The following is a 23,267-nucleotide window of genomic DNA, read 5'->3' on the forward strand; positions in this document are numbered from 1 at the left end:
AAATCTTCAGGTAATTCCAGAAATAGAGGATTAAATCTGGACTTGCTTTTTGGTATTTGATACAATTTGTTTTTGGAAACTTTATTGTAAAGTGCTTATACTATTTAACAGCATATCAATTTCAATTGTAGTATTTAATAACAAATTTAATTTATTTACTAATTGTAGGTGAATTTCTGCAGAAGTCAAAATTGTAAATATTCCAGAAATCTTAGATTGTATTTATTAGATTTAAAACACATAATTGTTCTATCTAATTCAAAATTCATCCTTTTGGCAAATAAGTAAAATATAACAAAGATAAAAATGCAGCAGACCAGGGTGTGTTCTATTTAAAAAACAAAAAACACAATGGGTAAGAGAGAGGGACAGCCTATGGGCCAATCAAAGAAGGAAGTTAAAAACTCCATTATGTCCCACTCAGCCCAAACACACTGCTCCTTCAAAAACTGATTGAGTCACTGCCCTGTGCAACAATTTAATGGCTTTAACCCCTTAATGACAGAGGACGTACCAGGTACGTCATGGAAAAACATTCCCTTAATGACAATTGACGTACCTGGTACGTCCTCTGTTGTTAGAAGCGCTGGAAGCAATCATGATCGCTTCCAGCTGCTTACAAGGGATTGTAGTGATGCCACAATATTGAGGCATCACTGCAATCCCTTATTTTACCCACCGATGCAGAAAGGGCCACTCTGTGGCCCTCTCTGCATCGGACTATAGCGATCTCACATTCGTTGGTGGGTGAGAGCAGCTTCTGGGAGTACCGTTAAGTATATGCTCCCGATGTGTGTTATTCTTAAGCAGTTCCTGCAATATCGGCGGTTGTGGCGGTGGGGGAGCGCGGGTGGGTGCGCGCGCGTGCTCACGCACGCAAAATATGACCGGAAGAAATAGAAAAAAAAAATATATAACCAATGCAGATGCCTGGGGTCCTGGGGATCTTCTTTGAGTAGTAAGGGATCTGGGAGGGGGAGGGATGTAGATTATTAAGGGGGGCCCAGCTACACTACAGAAAACATATTTTTCATCTAAAAAGTAAAAAAAAAACTATTTTTGGGGGCAAATTGGGTACTGGCAGACAGCTGCCAGTACCCAAGATGGCGGCAAATAGGTAGAGGGGGAGGGTTAGAAAGATGTATGGGGGGATCAGGGAGGTTCTGGGGTAAGGGGGGATGCAGACTGCAGACAGTATGAAAAAATAAATAAAAAAAAATAAAAAATGATTTTTATTTCAGTACTGGCAGACTTTCTGCCAGTACTTAAGATGGCGGTGACAATTGTGAGGTGGGGGAGGGAAGAGAGCTGTTTGAGGGAGGTCAGGGGGGGATCAGGGGGTGGGATGTGTCAGGTGGGAGGCTGATCTCTACACTAAAGCTAAAAATTAACCCTACAAGCTACCTAATTAACCCCTTAACTGCTGGGCATATTACAAGTGTGGTGCGCAGCAGCATTTAACGGCCTTATTATTACCAAAAAGCAACGCCAAAGCCATATATGTCTGCTATTTCTGAACAAAGGGGATCCCAGAGAAGCATTTACAACCATTTTTGCCATAATTACACAAGCTGTTTGTAAATAATTTCAGTGAGAAACCTAAAATTGTGAAAAATGTAACAGTTTTTTTTTTTATTTGATTGTGTTTGGCGGTGAAATGGTGGCATGAAATATACCAAAATGGGCCTAGATCAATAATTTGGGTTGTCTATTACACTACACTAAAGCTAAAATTAAACCTAAAAGCTCCCTACAAACTCCCTAGTTAACCCCTTCACTGCTGGGCATAAAACACGTGTGGTGCGCAGCGGCATTTAGGGGCCTTCTAATTACCAAAAAGCAACACCAAAGCCATATATGTCTGCTATTTCTGAACAAAGGGGATCCCAGAGAAGCATTTACAACCATTTATGCCATAATTGCACAAGATGTTTGTAAATAAATTCAGTGAGAAACTTAAAGTTTGTGAAAAAATTTGTGAAAAAGTCAACAATTTTTTTTATTTGATCGCATTTGGCGGTGAAATGGTGGCATGAAATATACCAAAATGGGCCTAGATCAATACTTTGGGATGTCTTCTAAATAAAAATATATACATGTCAAGGGATATTCAGGGATTCCTGACAGATATCAGTGTTTCAATGTAACTAGCGCTCATTTTAAAAAAAAAGTGGTTTGGAAATAGCAAAGTGCTACTTGTATTTATGGCCCTATAACTTGCAAAAAAAAAAAGAACATGTAAACATTGGGTATTTCTAAACTCAGGACAAAATTTAGAAACTATTTAGCATGGATGTTTTTTGGTGGTTGTAGATGTGTAACATATTTTGGGGGTCAACGTTAGAAAAAGTGTGTTTTTTTCCATTTTTTCCACATATTTTTTATTTTTTTTACAGTAAATTATAAGATATGATGGAAATAATGGTATATTTAGAAATTCCATTTAATGGCGAGAAAAACAGTATATAATATGTGTGGGTACAGTAAATGAGTAAGAGGAAAATTACAGCTAAACACAAACACTGCAGAAATTTAAAAATAGCCATTGTCATTAAGGGTAAGAAAATTGAAAAATGGTCCGGTCATTAAGGGGTTAAACTACACTGTTCTATTACAGAGGATCAAAGTGGTGAAATATGCTAAATTACTTCTCAAAGTTTATCTTCAAAGACAATACATTATTTAGTTTATTTCTTTACAGTTTGTTAGACTGTTCAATGGTAAACCCAGTTTTTCAGGTATTTGTTAATTGATATACAGTACTGTATTCTGTTAACTTTTTAAAAAAAAAAAAAATCTGGGTCAAGGATATGCATTACACACTCAGTAACAAATCCTTTTGAAAGACACATGGAAGCAAGTTGTGCTACTCAACCCCATTAAGTGATAATCTAACTCATAAAACAGTTTTTGAGATAAAGAATAACTTTTAGCTTAGATTGTGAAATTTACTTTAAATAAGTGTAATTGAACGTTGTTATGATCTATGAGTATTCTGACTGGTTAATTGAAATATTCATAACACCCTGTCTTCTCAGTTAAAGGGACATTGTACACTCATTTTTTTCTTTGCATAAATGTTTTGTAGATGATCTATTTATATAGCCCATAAAGTTTTTAGTTTTTTTTTTTAAATGTATAGTTTTGCTTATTTTTAAATAACATTGCTCTGATTTTCAGACTCCTAACCAAGCCCCAAAGTTTTATGAGAATACCATCAGCTACCTTCTCCAGCTGTTTGTGTAAAGGGTCTTTTCATATGCAAAAGAAGGGGGAGGGGGGGAGTGTCTTATTTCCCACGTGCAGTGGGCTTTCCAGCTACCTTATCAACAGAGCTAAACTGAGAGCTTCTAAGTAAGTTTTTAAACAGTTTTATACTGGATTTTTTTTATCAGTATCTGTGCATCGTATTCTTTATAGAAGTGTCTATGACATGCAGTTATATGAAAATAAGTGTATACTGTCCCTTTAAGCCTGTATCTCTGGTTTAGTTTAAAGGGACACGTTTTACTTCTATTTTGCTTTGTTCCTTTAGCATCCTTTGTTGGAAAGCATACCTAGATTGGCTCAGGAGCTAGCTGCTGATTGGTTGCCACACATATATGCCTCTTGCCATTGCCTTAAAGAGGTGTTCAGCTAGTTCCCAGTAGTGCACTGCTGCTCCTTCAATAAATGATATCACAACAATGAAGCTAAATTGATGATAGAATTGAATTGAGCTGCTATCACAAGTTATTGTAATGAGTCAAAACAGCATTTAACAAGGGATTATAGCAAAACAATTGTCTGTATTTTGTTCTTTTTTGTTGTGATCTGGGTGAAGGTTATGCCTCAGAAAAGTGGCAAAATCTTTTGAAAGGCACATGAGGAAAGTTGTACTTGGTCCACTACCAACCACATGAAGTGAAACACAGACCAACTTATTATAGAACAAATGTTTCATAATACAAACTTAAAATTGCTCTGAATACATTGCAAATAAAAATAATTGAATGTCATGACTATTTTGACATTTTGATAACTTCATGATATTGTTATCATGAATTCCGATACTTTTAAAAACCTGTTTTTTCAGTTTAGCAGGTAACTCTGATTTAGCATAAGCACCTGCTTATCTTGTTCCAGATGAGAGATAATCTTAAACCAGTGGTTCAGAAATTATTATTAATTTTAGGAGCCAGAAATGAGTTTCTATATAGATATATAAAATGGAATTTAAAAAGTTAATACGATTTTAGAAGCTCTGCCACTCTAGCTTCTAGAATTTGTCAAGTCCTGTTTTAAACACGTGGTTTACAATTCTTCACTAATTTAAGAATCATGTGAATATATATATATATATATATATATATATATATATATATATATATATATATATATATATACACCCATAGAAGAGCACTCTCACTTCAAAGTCAAAATGCCAGAGTGCTAGTAAATAATAGATAGAGGTAACAAGAACTTGCACTCACTGGTCTTTTCCTCAAAAGTGTGTTTTTTGAGGAAAAGACCAGTGAGTGCAAGTTTTTTTTGTTTTGTTTTTTTCTCTCCCTCCTCCCTCTCTCCCTCTCTCTCCCTCTCTATATATATATATATATCAGAGATGTGCACTCTCACTTTCAGGTCGACTGCCAGGGTGCTAGTAGGTATCAATATTAGTAAAGGAAAAACTTGCACTCACTGGAACTTTTCAATAAATCTTTACTGTGATGTGACCTGTGACGGTCACATCACAGTAAAGATTTATTGAAACGTTCAAGTGTTTCCTTTACTAATATATATATATATATATTTTATTTATACATAAAGCACACACACATACATACATATATACAAATACAGGACTTGACAAATACTGCAATTTTCAGTAATAGTTATATATAGATAGATAAAAAGAGAGACTGAGAGCGAGAGACAGTCTACCAGTAACACAATATTTAGGTATAGGTCAGCTACAGTAACAAATCCAATACAAGTTTTTTTTATCTGTAATACATAGACCAAGTCAAATACCATTATTAATTAACATATTTGCTAAGGGAAATAACATTGTAATTGTTCAACAATAATACTATATTTGTAACTTTATCTTCTAAACAGCTAAATATCTTTATATTTCTCTTTAGACATTTATAAAAGAAATCAATTTAAAAACCTCAAACAACAATAAAGCAAAGCCAATTCCATTAAAACAAAACTTTGAAATTAAAGAACACTGAACCCCAAAAAATATTTTCAGATAGAGCATGCAATTTTAGGCAACTTTCTAATTTACTCCTATTATCAATTCTTCTTCGTTCTCTTGCTATCTTTATTTGAAAAAGAAGGCATCTAAGCTAAGGAGCCAGCCAATTTTTGGTTAAGATCGGGACAGCACTTGTTCATTGGTAGGTGAATTTATCCACCAATCAAAAAGAACAACCCAGGTTGTTCACCAAATATGGGCCGGCATCTAAACTTACATTCTTGCTTTTCAAATAAAGATACCAAGAGAGTGAAGAAAATGTGATAATAGGGGTAAATTAGAAAGTTGCTTAAAATTGCATGTTCTATCTGAATCACAAAAGAAAACATTTGGGTTCAGTGTCCCTTTAAATAACGTAAGACCATCATTATGTTGCAGAACAGAATGCTTATTAATTTGCTAAAATATTAATATTTTATATGAAGTTATCAAATGTAAACATTAACATTCTACTAATTTATTAAACAGAACATTTTAGAAAAATTGAATATTAACTAAATCACAAACTAAAACTTTAACCTAAAGTTTTACTATATTTCAGATATTATAAATGACAGCCTAGTATAAGCTCTGAGTGTTGCTACCCCATTAACCACTTATATGGCATAGGCTCACCTGCTGCTGGGGACTGGGGGTACCTCTTGCTGGGGATTGCTCCTCTGTGATCTTTTGCTTTAGTTTCTTGAACATTGTTGTGAAATTAGGTGCAACACTCTGGGCAGAGGAAATGAAAAGGGGTCACAGCAGAGAGGGGAGACTCCGACTGATTCCTTGCTATTAAGAAAGCATATACATATATTATGATGTATCCAGAGGTGCACACATAGGAGTGTGTAGAAGGATAAATAGTATATATGTGTGTATGTATATATCATGTGTAATCAATGTGTATATTTATTTAATTAATGTTCACAATTAACAGCCATTAAATTACGCATATATACAGAGAGTTAATAGTATGGAACAACATTACCGTGCGCAAGCCCCCTCAAATGGTTAAAAGTAAATAGGTCTATGTTTATCACCCCCTACTCTTCCTGGTCTCAGGTGATCACACTCACTCCTAGTGCAGCTTCGAGACTTCGCATTGCGCAGGCGCAGCCAACGTGGAACTACGGCTAGCACTAAAGGACAAAACATGTAGCGAAAATGTTTTTTTGCTTTTTGACCACGCCTCCACGATTTAATCTATAGATATTCCACAGGTCACACAGTCACTCACATAGGCGTTTTTGTTTACCTCTAGAGAGCAAGCGCTAACTCATATACTGTATCACATTTACTGGACACGTTTTATTTATTTTACTTCGTTGCCGTTTGGCCTTTACCATCAGCATTTGTGTTGTTTCTCCTTATTCGACAATTCTTGTGTATAATTTGTGAAGGCATTTTTGGCAAATTACTACGGTAAAAGAGGTTGCTGGTAATCTACCGCGTTCATTTAATATTCCTAAATACTTCACTGGCGCTGGCCCTTGATGTAAAAATCTCTTAGTCTGTCATAGCTCCTATAAAAAGTGCCAAATTGTACTCATGGAAGCTCTTGACAATTTACTGCCTTTCTCTCTTTATATGGCATTTTAGACAATGAGAAAATTACTGTAGAAAATGTTGTATATATTAGGTACCATATATATTGTGACTGTGCAGTAGTGGAAAATATACATTTGAATCTTTTAACCCTTTCCTGATGGGGTTAAAGTGTCTACATCGGAACGACTGTTCCGATGTAGACAAATTGAAATCACACGATTGTGCACACGTTCGCGTGATTTCAATTATTGGATCGGGTCTGGGGGGCGTCCCTATAACCCTAGGAACGCCCCCAAAGGCCGCGATCAAATCTGAGAAGCACAGTAGGCTTCAGGACAGCCGTTGGTTATGATGTTCTATTCCGTCATAACGGCTTTAAAGCCCAGTGTAATTATGACGGAATAGAACGGCATAACGGCGTTAAAAAGTTAAATGACTTCAGCATAATGATCCATGTATTGCTGTAATAAACACCCGGAGTGAGTCACAACCCTATCAATAATTCTTCAAATAGATTCTCAGATACCCATCAGTCCTATGTAATTTTTCATTTTCCCGGGACAGTCTCCCCTTTTTAAAATCAGATCCGGAATGTTAGTGTTATTTTAGATGGAGTTTCATTCATCAGTTGTAACAAAGATGCGCTATAACTTACTTTTTAATATAGATATAAAATTAAAATGTTAAAAGAAAGAGAGACGCACTTTTTTCTTTCTTAAGACATGGAGAGTCCACAATGACATTCCAATTACTAGTGGGATATTCAACTCCTGGCCAGCTGGAGGAGGCAAAGAGCACCCCAGCAAAGCTGTTAAGTGTAACTGCCTTACCCATAACCCCCAGTCATTCTCTTTGCCTCTGTCAATAGAGGTTGTGCAAAGTTGGTGTCTGAAGATTTTAATCCTTTTATGGGTACTTTTTCCTGCAATCAAGGATTGGGGTCTAGCTGTGTCCATGTCAATCTCTTGAGTAAGAGTAGTGGTGGCTTTTAGCAGTTAAAAGGCGGCGAGGAAGTCTTTGCTTTTCTTTTAACACTTTGCTGCCCCTTTGCAGAAAGCCAGAGTTAGTTACTCTGTTCTTTCTTTTCCTACAGGTCTATGACAGGGATTGAGGCGCTTGCCACACCTAAGGATCAACATTTATCACAGGATCTAAGGTAAGTGCTTTTGCCTTCTAGGTACAGAAGGATAGCAGCACTTAGGAGGTTAATCCTCTATTCAGATCCTTTATTTGGGACCTAATACTATTTATTAATTAAGGAGTAATTTTATGGACACAGCACTTGGATTTTTTATTGTATGAGGAGCCGTTCATAGGAGAGTTTAACTTGGCCAGGGGAGTTTAGGGGTTAACAATAAAATAGTTCTTTATCGGCTACCTCCCTTTTATTTGCGCTTCTTGTTTAGAGGCTTACATCTTTATTGATAATTATTGGGGTACCGGATAATATTGTTCCCACTTTCTGTCATACATTCAGATTAACGTTTGGTTTGAAACAGCATAGTTTTGCGCTCTTTTAGAGCGGTGTAAATATGTGTTGCAGTTTATTTTCTGTAATTACGTGTTGACCACACTTCCGCTTTTAAGGAGTGAAGCGGTTATAGCGTTAGTGCAGCCGTCTTGGATTCTGCAGTGTCATTTCTGAATTGGCTCCTGTTAATCTACTCTCTGGATCCCCAGTGGAGGAAATCAAGAGAGTTTCTCTTCCTAGTGAGATATTTTTCCTTGAGTCGGTAGGAGCCTCAGGCATCTGAGGCAGTTTGTTTCAGTTAACCTTATAATCGATTGTAGTTTTATAATATTATCTAATTAAAATTTTCTTTTTTCAGAAAAATTAAAATTTTTATTGTTGGATTACAATTTCTATATTTGCACATTACTTGTGGGACCGTTATTCCAGACTATGGATACAGATAAGGATTAATCTATCTTTATGGATAGATGTTTACTTTGTTTAGATAACCAGATTGCCCTACCTATGCAGTTTTGTTCATCCTGTTTAGCAAGGACTTTAAAATGCAAGGAAAACATTCTCCCTTCTGAGCCAAGTGTCTCAGGATTCTGCTGTGCGTGACTTGCCTCAGCTTTCTCCTCAGATGTCCCAAGCCTTAGTTGTTTCTAATGCTGTGCCTTCTGTGTCCTCTCCTCCACCTGGGGGTGTTTTATTTACCTGGGGATTTCGCATCTCACGTTTCTTCTGCAGTAACTGCAACTTTGTCTGATTTCCCTGCATTGGGAAAACGTAAGAGAAAATCTAAACATTTGCCTGATACTAAGGTTTCTGACTCTACGACTGCATTACCCACTCTTGCTCATATGTCTGATGAGGAGAATACTTCAGTAGCTTCTGAAGGTGAGATCTTAGACTCTGACACTTTAGCAGAGAAATCTTTAGAATCTGAAGAGGTTAATTTTATATTTAAGCTTGAGCACCTCCGGTTACCATTGAAGGAGGTTCTAGCTACTTTAGACGATTCGGAACCTTTGGTTGCTGCCTACGCTACGAAGTCTTCTAAATTGGATAGAGTCTATGATTCCCCATCTTCTGAGGAGGTTTTTCTCAGGAATGGTATAAGCCAGGGGTTCCTTCTTACTCTTCCCCTGTTTTTAAGAAGATGATTCCTGTTGCTGACTCTATTCGTGATTCTTGGCGCACGGTTCCTAAAGTAGAATGGGCTATTTCTATTCTTGCCAAGAGAACTACCATTCCTATAGAGGATAGTTGCTCTTTTAAGGATCCAATGGACAAGAAACTAGAGGCTTACTAAAAAAGATGTATCTCTATCAAGGGTTACAGTGGCAACTAGCAGCAAGTATTGCTACGGTTGCGGGAGCTGAATCTTATTGTTGTGATGCATTATCTGATCTTATTACACAGGAAACTACAGTATAGGAGATCCAAGATAGGATCAAATCTCTTAAACTGGCCAATACCTTTATCTGCGATGCCAATTTGCAGATATTTTGTCTGGGAGCTAAGATGTCTAGCTTCACGGTACTAGCCCACAGGGCTCTATGGTTAAAATCTGGGTCAGCCGATGTCTCTTCTAAGGCCAAGATTTTGGCTTTACCCTGCAACGGAAAGACTCTTTTTGGACCTGGTCTGGCATAGATCATTTCTGAGATTACAGGTGGAAAGGGATCTTTCCTATCTCAGGACAAGAAAAATAGACCTAGAGGTCGTTAGACCTCTAATTTTTGTTCCTTTCATAACTTTAAGGGACAGAAGTCCTCCTCTTCCAAACCAGATCAACCCAGATCTTCTTGGAAACCAAACTAGCAATGGAACAAGGAAAAACAAAACAAGAAGCCTTCTGCAGACTCTAAATCAGCATGAAGTTTCTTCCCCCGATTCTAGTGTGGATCTGGTGGGGGCAGGCTTTCCTTTTTACGTCAAGCCTGGATACACAATGTCCCAGACCCTTGGGCGGTGGATATAGTATCCCAGGGTTACAAGATGGGAGTTATTGTTCTTGTCCCTCTAGAACAGGGTCTTGGATTCTATTCAAATCTTTTTGTGGTTCCCAAAAATTAGGGAACTTTTCGGTCCATTCTAGACCTCAAGTGTCTCAACAAATTCCTCAGGGTTACATCCTTCAAGAGGGAAACTATTTGTTCCATTCTTCCTTTGCTACAGGAAGTTCAGTTTATGACAACCATAGACCTGAAGGACGCATACCTTCATGTTCCTATTCACAGGGAACACCATGAGTATCTGAGGTTTGCATTTCTGGACATTTCCAATTTGTTGCACTTCCATTTGGTCTGGCCACGGCTCCCAGAATATTCACAAAGGTGTTCTGGGGGTGCTTTTGGCTGTGATCAGATCCCAGGGAATTGCTGTAGCGCTTTATCTAGACGACATCTTGGTTCAGGCATCATCTTTTCAACTAGCCCAATCTCATAAAGAGATGCTGTTGTCTTTTCTACGTTCCCATGGGTGGAAGGTGAATTTGGAGAAAAGTTCTCTTGTTCCATCTACCAAGGTGTTTTTCCTAAGGACTATCATAGATTCCCTGTCAGAAAATATTCTTGCTTCCTGCCTTTCTCTCCAGTCTGCATTTCGTCCATCTGTGGCCCAATGCATGGAGGTGATTGGCCTTATGGTGGCATCGATGGATATCCTTTTGCTCGGTTCCATCTACGACCGCTGCATCTTTGTATGCTCCGTCAATGGAATGAAGATCATTCAGATTTATCTCAGAGGATAAATCTGGACCCTCTAACAAGGGACTCTCTCATGGTGGGTGTCACAGGAACATCTGTCTCAAGTCACTTGCTTTCTGAGACCTTCCTGGGAAATTGGGACTATGGACGCCAGCCTGTCAGGCTGGGGTGCTGTTTGGGGCCCTCTAAAGGCTCAGGGCCTGTGGTCTCGAGAAGAGTCCTCTCTTCCCATAAACATCTTGGAGTTGAGAGCTATCTTCAATGCTCTATCAGCATGGCCTCAACTGTCATTAGTCCGGTTTATCAGATTCTAATCGGACAACATCACCTCAGTGGCTTGCAGGGGAGTGGGCTCTCCATCCAAAAGTGTTCTCTCAAATATCCCTCAAGTGGGGGGGTTCCAGAGTTGGATCGGATGGCGTCCCGCCACAAGGTCAAGGTTCTAAAGTACGGTTCAAGGTCAAGAGATCCTCAGGCTGTTCTGATAGATGCTCTGGCGGTTCATTGGAGGTTTTCTCTGGCTTACCTGTTTCCTCCGTTTGCTCGCCTTCCATGAGTCATTGCTCGTATCAAACAGGAGAGAGCATCGGTGATCCTAATAGCTCCTGCATGGCCTTGCAGGATCTGGTAAGGATGTCATCTCTACCTCCTTGGAGGTTACCTCAGAGGAAGGACCTTCTACTTCAGGGTCCTTTCCGTCATTCTAACCTAGAATCTCTGAAGCTAACTGCTTTGAGATTGAATGCCTAGTTCTGTCTAAATGTGTTTTTTCTGAAGCGGTCATTGAAACAATGATTCAGGCTCAAAAACCGTTACTCGCAGGATTTATCATAAGATATGGCGTAAGTATCTTTCTTGGTGTGAATCTAAGGGGTTCTTGGGCTTTCAAAAATGAAGCTTCTGTGGAACATGTCAGAATATAGCAGGGTTCTAAATATAATTTATGTGTTATTATTCTTTAAAACAAACCCCTAATTAAAAATGTATATACAAAACAATTGAAATTAATAATTATTCCTAAATTCTTTAGATTAGTTAAAATGTATAAACACATTGAATTATATTTATAGAAAAAGAAACTAGATTATGAATTGACTGTACACCTATGCTGTTATAATATTCTTACAAAGATCATAAAAAATATACCTTTAAAATTAACCTTACTCACAATGAATCACATTAAAATACCACAATAAAATACCAGACTATGGACCGCTAACTTCACAGTGTTTAGCTAAACAATACACCAAGATACTTCACACAATTCTTACTGGATTTCAATATAATTAAGATAACTTTGAGACAAATATAATTAAGTTATTTAGCCTACAAATGATTCTATATAACTTCACTTAAAAACCCAGCAATTATATATATTATTAATGCAAACAGACAATTTATATGCCAATATGTCTGACCTGAAATGATCTCTTATGTAACTACAATAAGGCAATTTCTAAAATATATATATAGCAATAACTAATTAATTTATTATATTAAAATACGAAATTCTTTCTAAACATTAATATTTAATACCAGTATACTTACTACAATCTAACTAAAGCTTTAGAATATCTTTAATTTAAATATAAAAGTATGAAATAACCTTTTATACGTTACCAGATAAAATTGAAGTTCACCTCATAAATTAAGAGAGGTATTTTTGCAATATGGATCAGGAAGTTAGGTTCAGATTTGCTTTATAGAAACTGGATTCCAAGGCAACAGTTTGTCAGTCAAAATTTCACTTTCAACACTGCTAACAGCTTCATATAGCTATTTATATATCTTCAAATGTATATTTAATATATTCACTATTTTTCTGTTATTAAGAAACTAATCTGGTCAATACATATGTGTCCCATCTGATATAATTTAGCATGCATCTATCGAGACTAAACATGAGTATACTTCCATACAATTCTACTTCTCATATTTCAAGAGATGCATTCAAAGTTACATTTTTTTTATGAGGGGACTCAAAAATATCTTAATACCCTCAGCATGAATTTGATTAATATATCAATTTATATTCTGATATAACATTGTTTTGAATGTATGAAATATGAATGAGAATTATCTGTTTAATCCGATGCCTGATGAGATTTTTGGAACACATTTTAAATTTATTTATGTGGCTAATCATTTAATACAGCAGATATTTGTTCAATATAGTATAATTCAGATCAATACATATACACATATATACATATATATACATATATATATACACATACATACATACATACATGTTGTTAATATAATCTTACATGAAGATTAAGCCACAGCATTCCCATATGTCTGTAGGTAACTTGAGTTCAGATTCTTTGTGTATTGAAAACACAGCAGGTACCAATTTGTATCGAAGTGTGAATGGTCACTTCCCCTGTAAGATTGTGTTTTTCCTCTGCATATACTCAAGCCTCAAAGAGTTCAGTTCCAGACCCAGCGACTGTGTATCTTCACATGGGGTCATTAGTGATCTGATAGGGAATCTTTGAAAACAATTTCTTTGTTCTCAGATGTTCTGTAATCAGGAAAAAGGCATCTCATGTCTGACCTCAGATTTGCAATACACAGAATGTATTCAAAAATAAAATTAGCATGCTCAAATTTAATATTTGATAGGTTGCATACTTATTTTATCTTATTATATATATATATATATATATATATATATATATATATATATATATATATATATATATATATATATATATTGTCTACTGACATTCATAGATACCCTGACAAACAGATTTGCAAGGAGGCAACATTGTCCTCTCTGCATACTTTTTCCAAATTCTACAGATTTGATACTTTTGCCTCAGCTGAGGCTTCTTTTAGGAGAAAGGTTTTTCAAGTGGTGATGCCTTCTGTTTAGGTCCTCCTGCCTTTTTCTCCCTCCCTGTTCATTCTGTGTCCTCTAGCTTGGGTATTGGTTCCCTCTAGTAATTGGAATGACATTGTGGACTCTCCATGTCTTAGAAAAGAAAACAAAATTTATGCTCACCTGATAAATGTATTTCTTTCCAGACATGGAGAGTCCACAACCCCACCCTCTTTTTATTTTTAATAAACCCTAATCTAAAAAAAAACACCCCAAAAAAGTAAAAAAAAAAACCTAACACTAACCCCCGACGATCCACTTACAGTTTCTGAAGTCCCGACATCCAGGTGGCGAGGTCTTCATCCATCCAGACGGCGTCTTCTATCTTCATCCAGGCGGCATCTTCTATCTTCATCTCGGCGGCGCGGAGCAGGTCCATCCTGAAGACATCTGGCGCGGAGCATCCTCTTCATACAGTCGCCACTGTACACTGAATCTTCAATGCAAGGGAGCCTTTTTAAAAATGGTGTCCCTTGCATTCCTATTGGCTGATTTGATTTTTGAAATTTAAATCAGCCAATAGGATAAGAGCTACTAAAATTCTATTGGCTGTTCAAATCAGCCAATAGGATGAGAGCTACTGAAATTATATTGGTTGATTTGAATAGCTCATCGCCACCATATCGCACGTACAAGGCTGCTTTTCAAAAACTTGTAATAACAGCTCTATGGAGGGTGAAATAACGCAACTTTTGTTGCGTTCGTTTCGCACCCTCTATAGCGCAAAACTTGTAATCTAGGTGATTATTTTTATTTGGGAGAAATGTTGTCACTAGTTTATAGAATAAAACCAAAATTTAAATTTTACTTAAACACATACCTATAAATAGTAAAACCAGATAAACTGATAATTTTGCAGTGGTAGTATATATATTCTTGAGAGGGGAACCCCTAGGGGAACCGTGATCGGGGTGCGCTGAAAAAAAAGTTTTTAAGTGATATTGGTCTAAGAACTAACCATAAAGTTCATGTGAGATGATGGTGCTAATCTTGTAAGGCAATCAGATGTGCTGGCGGCAAAGCTCCTCTGGTCTTCGGGAAGGAGATATCTGTAATTAGAAATAAAAAAGAGGGCGCCACATAGCGTAATATTGTTGACTCAAGATCCAAATGGGTGGTTATTGTTGTCGCTTACCAGAGATCAATGCACCGTATTATAACCGGTGCTGACAGGCAGGCTAACACTTTCAGTGGTTAGCACACTGGGTGGCCTCAGGCAGGCTGTACACAGGTGGTACTCAGCGTTCACTTGATTGGTATGCGTCTGTGTAGCTAATGAGTGAGACACTGCGGTGGATCGGACACTTTGAAACCTTTACCAGGAAGGAGACACTGCGGTGGATCAAACACTTTGGCACTTTTACCAGGAAGGATCGAAAGAGAACAAAGGACAACTTCCGTGTATAAAATAAATGAGTTTTAATCCATACAAACTGCTACGCGTTTCTAGACCTACACCGGTCTTTTCTTCAGGCATACAAACAATGGATACAAATTTTTTAAAGATAACAATCTTATATACAATTAAAAACGGAAGTTGTCATGGTTTTCAGCAAGAACCAATGGGCTGTAAATGGATACTTTGTATCCCATTTGTGCTAATTGGGCTTGGTAACCTGTGAACATCATTAACCTTAGCATTGTATATCCCAAACGACCCATAAATATAAATAAAACAATTTAAAACAATTTAAGACAATTTAAAGGGTCCCCTCACAATCTGCTACAATAATCGCCAATGTGTTAGAGTGTGCCTACACAAACGTTTGCAATGTAATATGTGATTCGCAGATCTTAATGAAAAATAAGTCGTATATGATTTTGTTTATACCGAGTGTACCCTCATATAAAAAAAGTGAAAGTGAAATTTGAAATCGAAGAAACTACTGGCTAAATAGCTCATGTTTGAAGTCACTTGGGGGATGTGTTGTTTATTATCTTATTCTGAATACTAAAAATGGTACGTGTGTGAGTGTGTGTAGAAGATGTGATGTGTGTTGAACCTAAACCAGAAATGTTATTTTAAACAAACAAATAAATACAATGATGTGTGTATGTAAGTGAAATGTATGTACCCAACTCCATTTGGCCAGATGGATTTTAAATACCAATAAATAGAATAAAGTGATTGCAAAAGATGCAACATATGAATCGTGTTATGTTTATTCAACGCTTAATTTCGTATGATGCGCCCGATTACTTAGTGTAATAAAATTGATATCTAAAATGAAGTGCGACCCCCAGCTGTGGATCATAATACACAGAGGTTTTTTTGCGTGCAAATGTTATAAAACGAACATACATGTTCATAAAACAACTAGTGTTTCTATGTGTGTATATAGTCTAACGCATCTGTAACGAGTGGTTATAGCGTAGACCTTTTGTTGTTTGGCTGATTTTATTATTATTTAGCTGGATTTGATCCTGTGATGTCTGAACTTTTGTGATCAAAACAAAAGGGTAAAAATATCCTTTATTTGTATTCTTTATTTGAGGAATTAATTTTTGATTTATATTCCAAAAAAACAAACCAAAAATGGTATATTTGGTCTACAAGGAACATACAAATGTGGAAAAACCAGTCCATCTGGCCAAATGGAGTTGGGTACATACATTTCACTTACATACACACATCATTGTATTTATTTGTTTGTTTAAAATAACATTTCTGGTTTAGGTTCAACACACATCACATCTTCTACACACACTCACACACGTACCATTTTTAGTATTCAGAATAAGATAATAAACAACACATCCCCCAAGTGACTTCAAACATGAGCTATTTAGCCAGTAGTTTCTTCGATTTCAAATTTCACTTTCACTTTTTTTATATGAGGGTACACTCGGTATAAACAAAATCATATACGACTTATTTTTCATTAAGATCTGCGAATCACATATTACATTGCAAACGTTTGTGTAGGCACACTCTAACACATTGGCGATTATTGTAGCAGATTGTGAGGGGACCCTTTAAATTGTCTTAAATTGTTTTAAATTGTTTTATTTATATTTATGGGTCGTTTGGGATATACAATGCTAAGGTTAATGATGTTCACAGGTTACCAAGCCCAATTAGCACAAATGGGATACAAAGTATCCATTTACAGCCCATTGGTTCTTGCTGAAAACCATGACAACTTCCGTTTTTAATTGTATATAAGATTGTTATCTTTAAAAAATTTGTATCCATTGTTTGTATGCCTGAAGAAAAGACCGGTGTAGGTCTAGAAACGCGTAGCAGTTTGTATGGATTAAAACTCATTTATTTTATACACGGAAGTTGTCCTTTGTTCTCTTTCGATCCTTCCTGGTAAAAGTGCCAAAGTGTTTGATCCACCGCAGTGTCTCCTTCCTGGTAAAGGTTTCAAAGTGTCCGATCCACCGCAGTGTCTCACTCATTAGCTACACAGACGCATACCAATCAAGTGAACGCTGAGTACCACCTGTGTACAGCCTGCCTGAGGCCACCCAGTGTGCTAACCACTGAAAGTGTTAGCCTGCCTGTCAGCACCGGTTATAATACGGTGCATTGATCTCTGGTAAGCGACAACAATAACCACCCATTTGGATCTTGAGTCAACAATATTACGCTATGTGGCGCCCTCTTTTTTATTTCTATATATATTCTTATTCACTTTTATTTATGTAGTACAAATATTATGGGTTAAAACCTAAACCTAGTGCATTATATTTTTAGAGTACATACAAAAGAGCTGGGGAAGACTCTCAGGGGCATATTTAAGAAGGTGTGAGCAGACATGATCCGATATTGCGGATCATGTCCGCTGCACATCGATAAATGCCGACAGCATACGCTTTATTCTCTAATAAATACCAGAATCATGAAAAAATAATGTGTGTCAATTTCCCTCTTTGAATCCTTGAAAGGAGGGATCAATATAGAGTATTTCTAAAGTATTTCCAGGTTAAGAGTGGAGCGCTTACAGTTACACAATAAGGAGTTTATTGCTGTTTTTTGCGCGGGTCGGGTTTTCCGCTCATATTACAAGTTAAAAGTAAATGCGATTGCTTGAGCGCATACTCAGAACTCTGGTAACCTTTTCTCAAAACAAAAATGTGTCACAAAAGACAACAAACATACATTAGAAAGTACAGTTACACTCATAATAACACCATCTAATAAAAAATTATTCAAGAAAAAATATTGCACCAAAAAGTTACAAGGACTCAGGTGTTAGAAGAAAAAAAAAGGCAGGAAAATGGCTTTAACATAGAAATACATATATGTATAAATCTCTAAAGATGCATATGTATGTGTATATATATATATATACTGTATATATATATATATATATATATATATATATATATATATATATATATATATATATATATATATATATATATACTGTATATATATATATATATATATATATATATATATGTTTATATATGTGTACATGTGTATTTATATGTGTATATATGTATTTACAGACATATATACACACATAAAGGCAAATGTACACATATATAGAAGTGCATTGAAGCCCTTTGCCGTTAAGTAGATGAAAACGTGAAAAAAACATTTATGCAGAGGGGGGCGGAGCTAGCCAGCCAGGAAGATGGCCGCGGCTTAAGAGCTCTAGAATCCCAAACTGTCTAAGAGGTAGAAAAAAGATAGTATACCAGTAGTCAGATCGTCTAACTATGATCTAACTATAGCTGAACGATAAGCGCAGTGCTAAACAGACTCGGAAGAGCGGAGGACACTCCTGGCAGCGGTATAAAAGCATCGTAACCACCTGTGAGCCGGATCAGTATCGCTCTGGTCACCGGGCCATCTAGCCAGCTAAGTTATATAGAACAGCTCTTGGTCAGATCCCTAGAACGTTGGGAGATGAGCTGAGAGGGTGTACAGCCACCCGGGGATCATATTGAAGCATCAGCTTGAGAGGTGATATTTATTTCATCTGACACCCATAGTCCGCATCGGCTCCCACGTGGCCTGAGAGGGCTCCGGTGAGTTCTGTTCAAAGCACTACGCATTCAGTTTTTCGTACATAGTCATGAAACATACTCGCAGAGGGCATATTCTATAGGGTCAGGACACATGAGAGATGAAAGGAGGATTTATTACGGCGATACTGGCAGGGCCCTAGAAACGAGCAATGAATACATGAGGCTCAAATAATACACACAGGCCTGTATCGCATCTTTAAACGCATCTGGAAAGACTACAGGTGGCTAATGTCCTGAGGATTAAATGCAAGCTTATTTTTCACATTGAGAGTTGTGTGAACGAAGTAAATACTATCAAGCAGCAAACTGTGCAACAATTCTTAAAGTTATACTTCTAAGAAAGCTTTTACATTTAATAATACCAATCTCATTGAGACTCATAATACACAAACATGTCGCCAAAAAAAACAGGCTAAGAAGGGCAATGGCTCAAAACATAACAGCAATAAAACTCCCTCTGTCAATAATTTTTTTAAAGCTTTTGAAGCTTTATCATCAACTATGGCTGCAGCAGAAGAGCAGGATTTTGAGGAGGCTTCCTCTTCATCAGAATCTGAAGCAGACACTATCAAAGACTCCATTACCGTGCCTAAAGCTTTATTTAAATCTATCCCATCCAAAAAAGACTTCTCCAACTTAATATCTCAAGTAAAAGATTGCATTAAGGAGGAGATCAGCGAACTGAAGAAAGAAATAGCTGACATAGGTCTCTAGGTCTCAGAGTAGAAGCGGTTGAATCCACACAGGACACACACTTGCTTGCAATCACAGATTTGCAAACCATCATTAGTGGCCAAAATTCTACGATCCAAGAGCTAGAAGACAAGATTGATGACACAGAGAACAGATCTAGAAGGCAAAATATCAGGATTAGAGGGATCCCGGAGACTATAGCCCCTTCAGACTTGGAACAATATGTACAAGATCAGAAGTGCCAATCAAACTGGAAATTGATAGAGTACATAGGGCTCTTCGCCCAAAACCTCTGGACTCTCAGCCTCCTAGGGATGTAATAGCTTGTATCACTAATTACCAAATCAAAGAGGACATCATGAAACTCGCCAGAGAATTACAACCTATTAAGTTTGAAAACACGGTTCTAAAGATATTTGCAGATCTATCACAAAGAACATTAATTAAAAGAAGAGAACTCAATCCCTTGACCTCCCTGCTGAGGAATCAAAACATCCCATATAGGTGGGGTTTTCCGTTTCAATTGATAATTATGTACAAGGGCAGACGTCTTGTATGCCTGTCACAAAGAGACATACCCAAAATATGCAAAGAATTGGACATCCAATCCCCAGAGATAGATGGAAATCTCTTGACTTCAAAAGGTCACACATCAGGAACAGTTATCACGCCTCTACCCCAGAGGAAAGAATGGCAATTAGCCTTGCAGAGGAAATCAAGAAGAAACACTCTGGCCAAAGGTGCTGCGTCTCCTGAAAAAGGATGAAGACTAACTGGGAATGCATCTAATAGACTCGAAAAAAGATTCTAGTTCATTCTACGTTGCTGAATCTTCTATAGAGTACTATGTCTTGTGTATTACTGAGGATACATAGTGTTCACAGACTTGTTAATCCAAAGGTACAGGTAAAAATTTATGGTTTATTTGATGATCTGAGGTTTTAGATAGACAGAAACAGTCATCTATCGCAATGTTCTAGTTAAAAGTTAATACATTGGTTAAAATATCTACTGGTTAAAATATTCTTAGTCAGTTAGGATAGATTCCTACTTCTTGGTATTCTGTATATTAAGAAGACTCCTTTCCCTTTACGGAGGGGTATGTACTATATATATATATATATATATATATATATATATATATATATATATATATATATTTTGTACTTACAGGACCGGTTGCCCAGAGATTACCATGATGAGCCACAGATTATCAGGTAGAGATGGTGGGGAAGGATATTTAAGTCATGGCTACTGTAAGAAAACAAAAATTCCCAGATGTTGAAAATTATCACACAAAACACCAAAGGGCTAAACTGCCCCAAAAAACGTAGACTTGCCTTATTAGACCTACATAGAAAGGGTGGGCACATACTCATGCTTCAGGAGACTCACTTTAAGGACAAACACAACCCTAATTATATGTCCCCATACTATCCCCAACACTTCCATAGCACACATCCCTCAAAAAAATCAACGGAGTTTGTATTTTAATACACAAGTCTATACCTTTTACGAAAACACACATAGAAAAAGATAAAAGAGGGGAGATTTTTATGCCTTACAGGTCTCCTCTATGGAAGACCCATAACTTTGGTGAACTTTTATACACCAAATAGAAATCAACATAGGTTCATCAACAACATTACTAATATCATTCTGGAACATCATAAAGGTCCCTTAGTGATGGCTGGAGATTTAAATGCCCCGCTTGATCCCGTATTGGATTGTTCCAATCCAGACACCAGAGTAAAAGTTCCATATTTAGAATCCATTTGGAAAAACCTTAAACTGCTAGGAGTACATGATACATGGAGGTACATGCACCAGCAAAAAAAAGACTTCACCTTTTTTTCTAATCCCCAGAAAAATTACTCCAGATTGGATTATGTATTCATAGATCATCTAGCGCTATCTTTTCTAAAAGAAGCAAAAATAATACACTCCACATGGTCAGACCATTCGTTGGTCACATGTAGATTACTATGGCCTGATGCACCTCTTAAAACATATCAATGGAGACTTGATGAGTCGCTTTTCAAGGGAAAAAGCGGATTAGGGAGATGTCAAAATTAATTAAATCTTATTTTTTAACAAATAATACACCCGATATTCAATCCACGACTCTGTGGGAAGCCCACAAATGTACCATTAGGGGTGAATTTCTAAAACTAAAAGCTCAGTTACTAAGACAGAACAGAGACACACACACAAAACTTGCCAAAGAGATTTCAGAGCTAGACCATCTACACAAGTTATCCCCGGGTGACACCAAGATTTTGGATAATCTGAATAATAAAAGAAATCAATTTAACAAGGCCTTACAAATCAACATACAACAACAATTAATGTCTTTTAATCAATCTTTCTACCTAGAAGGTAATAAATCTGGTAGGTAGCTTGCTAGAGCCCTAAAAAAGAAACAAAGATCCACATATATTCACTCAATAAAAAACAAGGCAGGAGAAAACAACATTAGCTATTGCATCAGAATTTAAGTCGTTCTATCACAAATTATACAATTTATTTCCCAATAGAGATGCCGACTTACACTCACGCTAATGCAACAAGTACTTAAACCAAGTAAATTTACCCCAGGTTAAACAAGAACAAAAAGAAGCCTTAACCCAGCCAATATCTCTCAAAGAGGTTTTGGATGTTATAAAATTACTGAAGCTTAACAAGGCACCGGGCCCCGATGGCTTCACAGGGCTGTACTATAAAACTTTTGCAAAGTTGCTAGCACCTCATTTGACTAATCTCTTTAATTCCATTTCAGACTCCTCCCCCTTCCCAGACCCCATGCTTCAGGTGCATATCACAGTCTTGGAAACACCAGGAGAGAATCCAGATAAACCGGCAAATTTTCGCCCAATTTCTTTACTTAATATTGATTTAAAAGTTTATGCAAAAATTTTAGCCACCCGTATAAGTAAATTACTCCCCCAATTAATCCACCAAGATCAGGTAGGCTTCATGCCAAATAGGGAAGCTAAAGACAATACGGTAAAGGTGCTTAATTTAATAGAATACACCGCAAATACACACTCTCCTATCATATTTCTTTCAACAGACGCCGAAAAGGCATTCGACAGATTGGACTGGACATATTTAGACTTGACATTAAGACGATTTGACTTCCCCTCCCCATTCATACAGAAAATTGTGGCCCTATACTCTAATCCGACGGCTCAAGTTAGGGTGAATGGTATCCTCTCTGATACTCTTGAAATTAGAAACAGTTCCAGACAGGGTTGCCCCTTATCCCCAATATTATTTATTCTATCTCTTAAACCACTGACAATTCAGATTTGGGCGAATTCCAACATACAGGGCATTAATGTTGGAGACAGAACGCATAAGATGGCAATATTCGCGGACGACCTCCTATTAACACTTTCAGACCCTTTGAACTCGGTAACTCATGCCATGCAAAATATTTCCGCTTTTGGAGAAGTTTCTAACTTCTTAGTAAATATGTCAAAATCAGAATTCATGCCGGTTAATATCTCCCAGCAAACCTTAGAATCTATAAACTCCTGTTGTCCCTTGAAAGTCCAACCAAAATGTCTAAAATATCTAGGTATTTTCCTAACTCTAGAGTTACAACAAACAAGGCATCTAAACTATAAGAGATTAGTCAATGAGTTTCAGTCCCTGACCTCCTCTTGGTCCTTAAAAAATATATCTTGGTTGGGGCGTATTCATGCCACAAAAATGGTACTTCTACCAAAAGCACTATATTTATTACAATCA

At 36.9% G+C, this 23,267-nt stretch overlaps 2 protein-coding genes across 4 annotated transcripts in view; one reads left to right on the top strand and one right to left on the bottom strand.

The window, feature by feature from the left end:
- GOLGA4 (golgin A4) overlaps positions 1-6,331 on the bottom strand; it is a 319,091-nt gene extending 312,760 nt beyond the window's left edge. For 2 of the 3 annotated variants that reach the window (XM_053714446.1, XM_053714444.1), the window contains exons 1-2: positions 6,219-6,322; positions 5,861-6,019 (exon numbers count right to left, since the gene is read on the bottom strand). In XM_053714446.1, the coding sequence (XP_053570421.1) occupies positions 5,861-5,935 (75 nt within the window). In that variant the 5' untranslated portion in view covers positions 5,936-6,019; positions 6,219-6,322. Of the gene's footprint in view, positions 1-5,860; positions 6,020-6,218 lie in introns of all 3 variants that reach the window. The other variant, XM_053714445.1, reaches the window with a different exon arrangement.
- Positions 1-23,267, top strand: part of LRRFIP2 (LRR binding FLII interacting protein 2) — a 658,447-nt gene that overhangs the window by 6,238 nt on the left and 628,942 nt on the right. The window lies entirely within an intron of this gene.

Source organism: Bombina bombina, chromosome 5, assembly GCF_027579735.1.
Source record: "Bombina bombina isolate aBomBom1 chromosome 5, aBomBom1.pri, whole genome shotgun sequence".
Classification (NCBI taxonomy): Eukaryota; Metazoa; Chordata; class Amphibia; order Anura; family Bombinatoridae; genus Bombina; species Bombina bombina.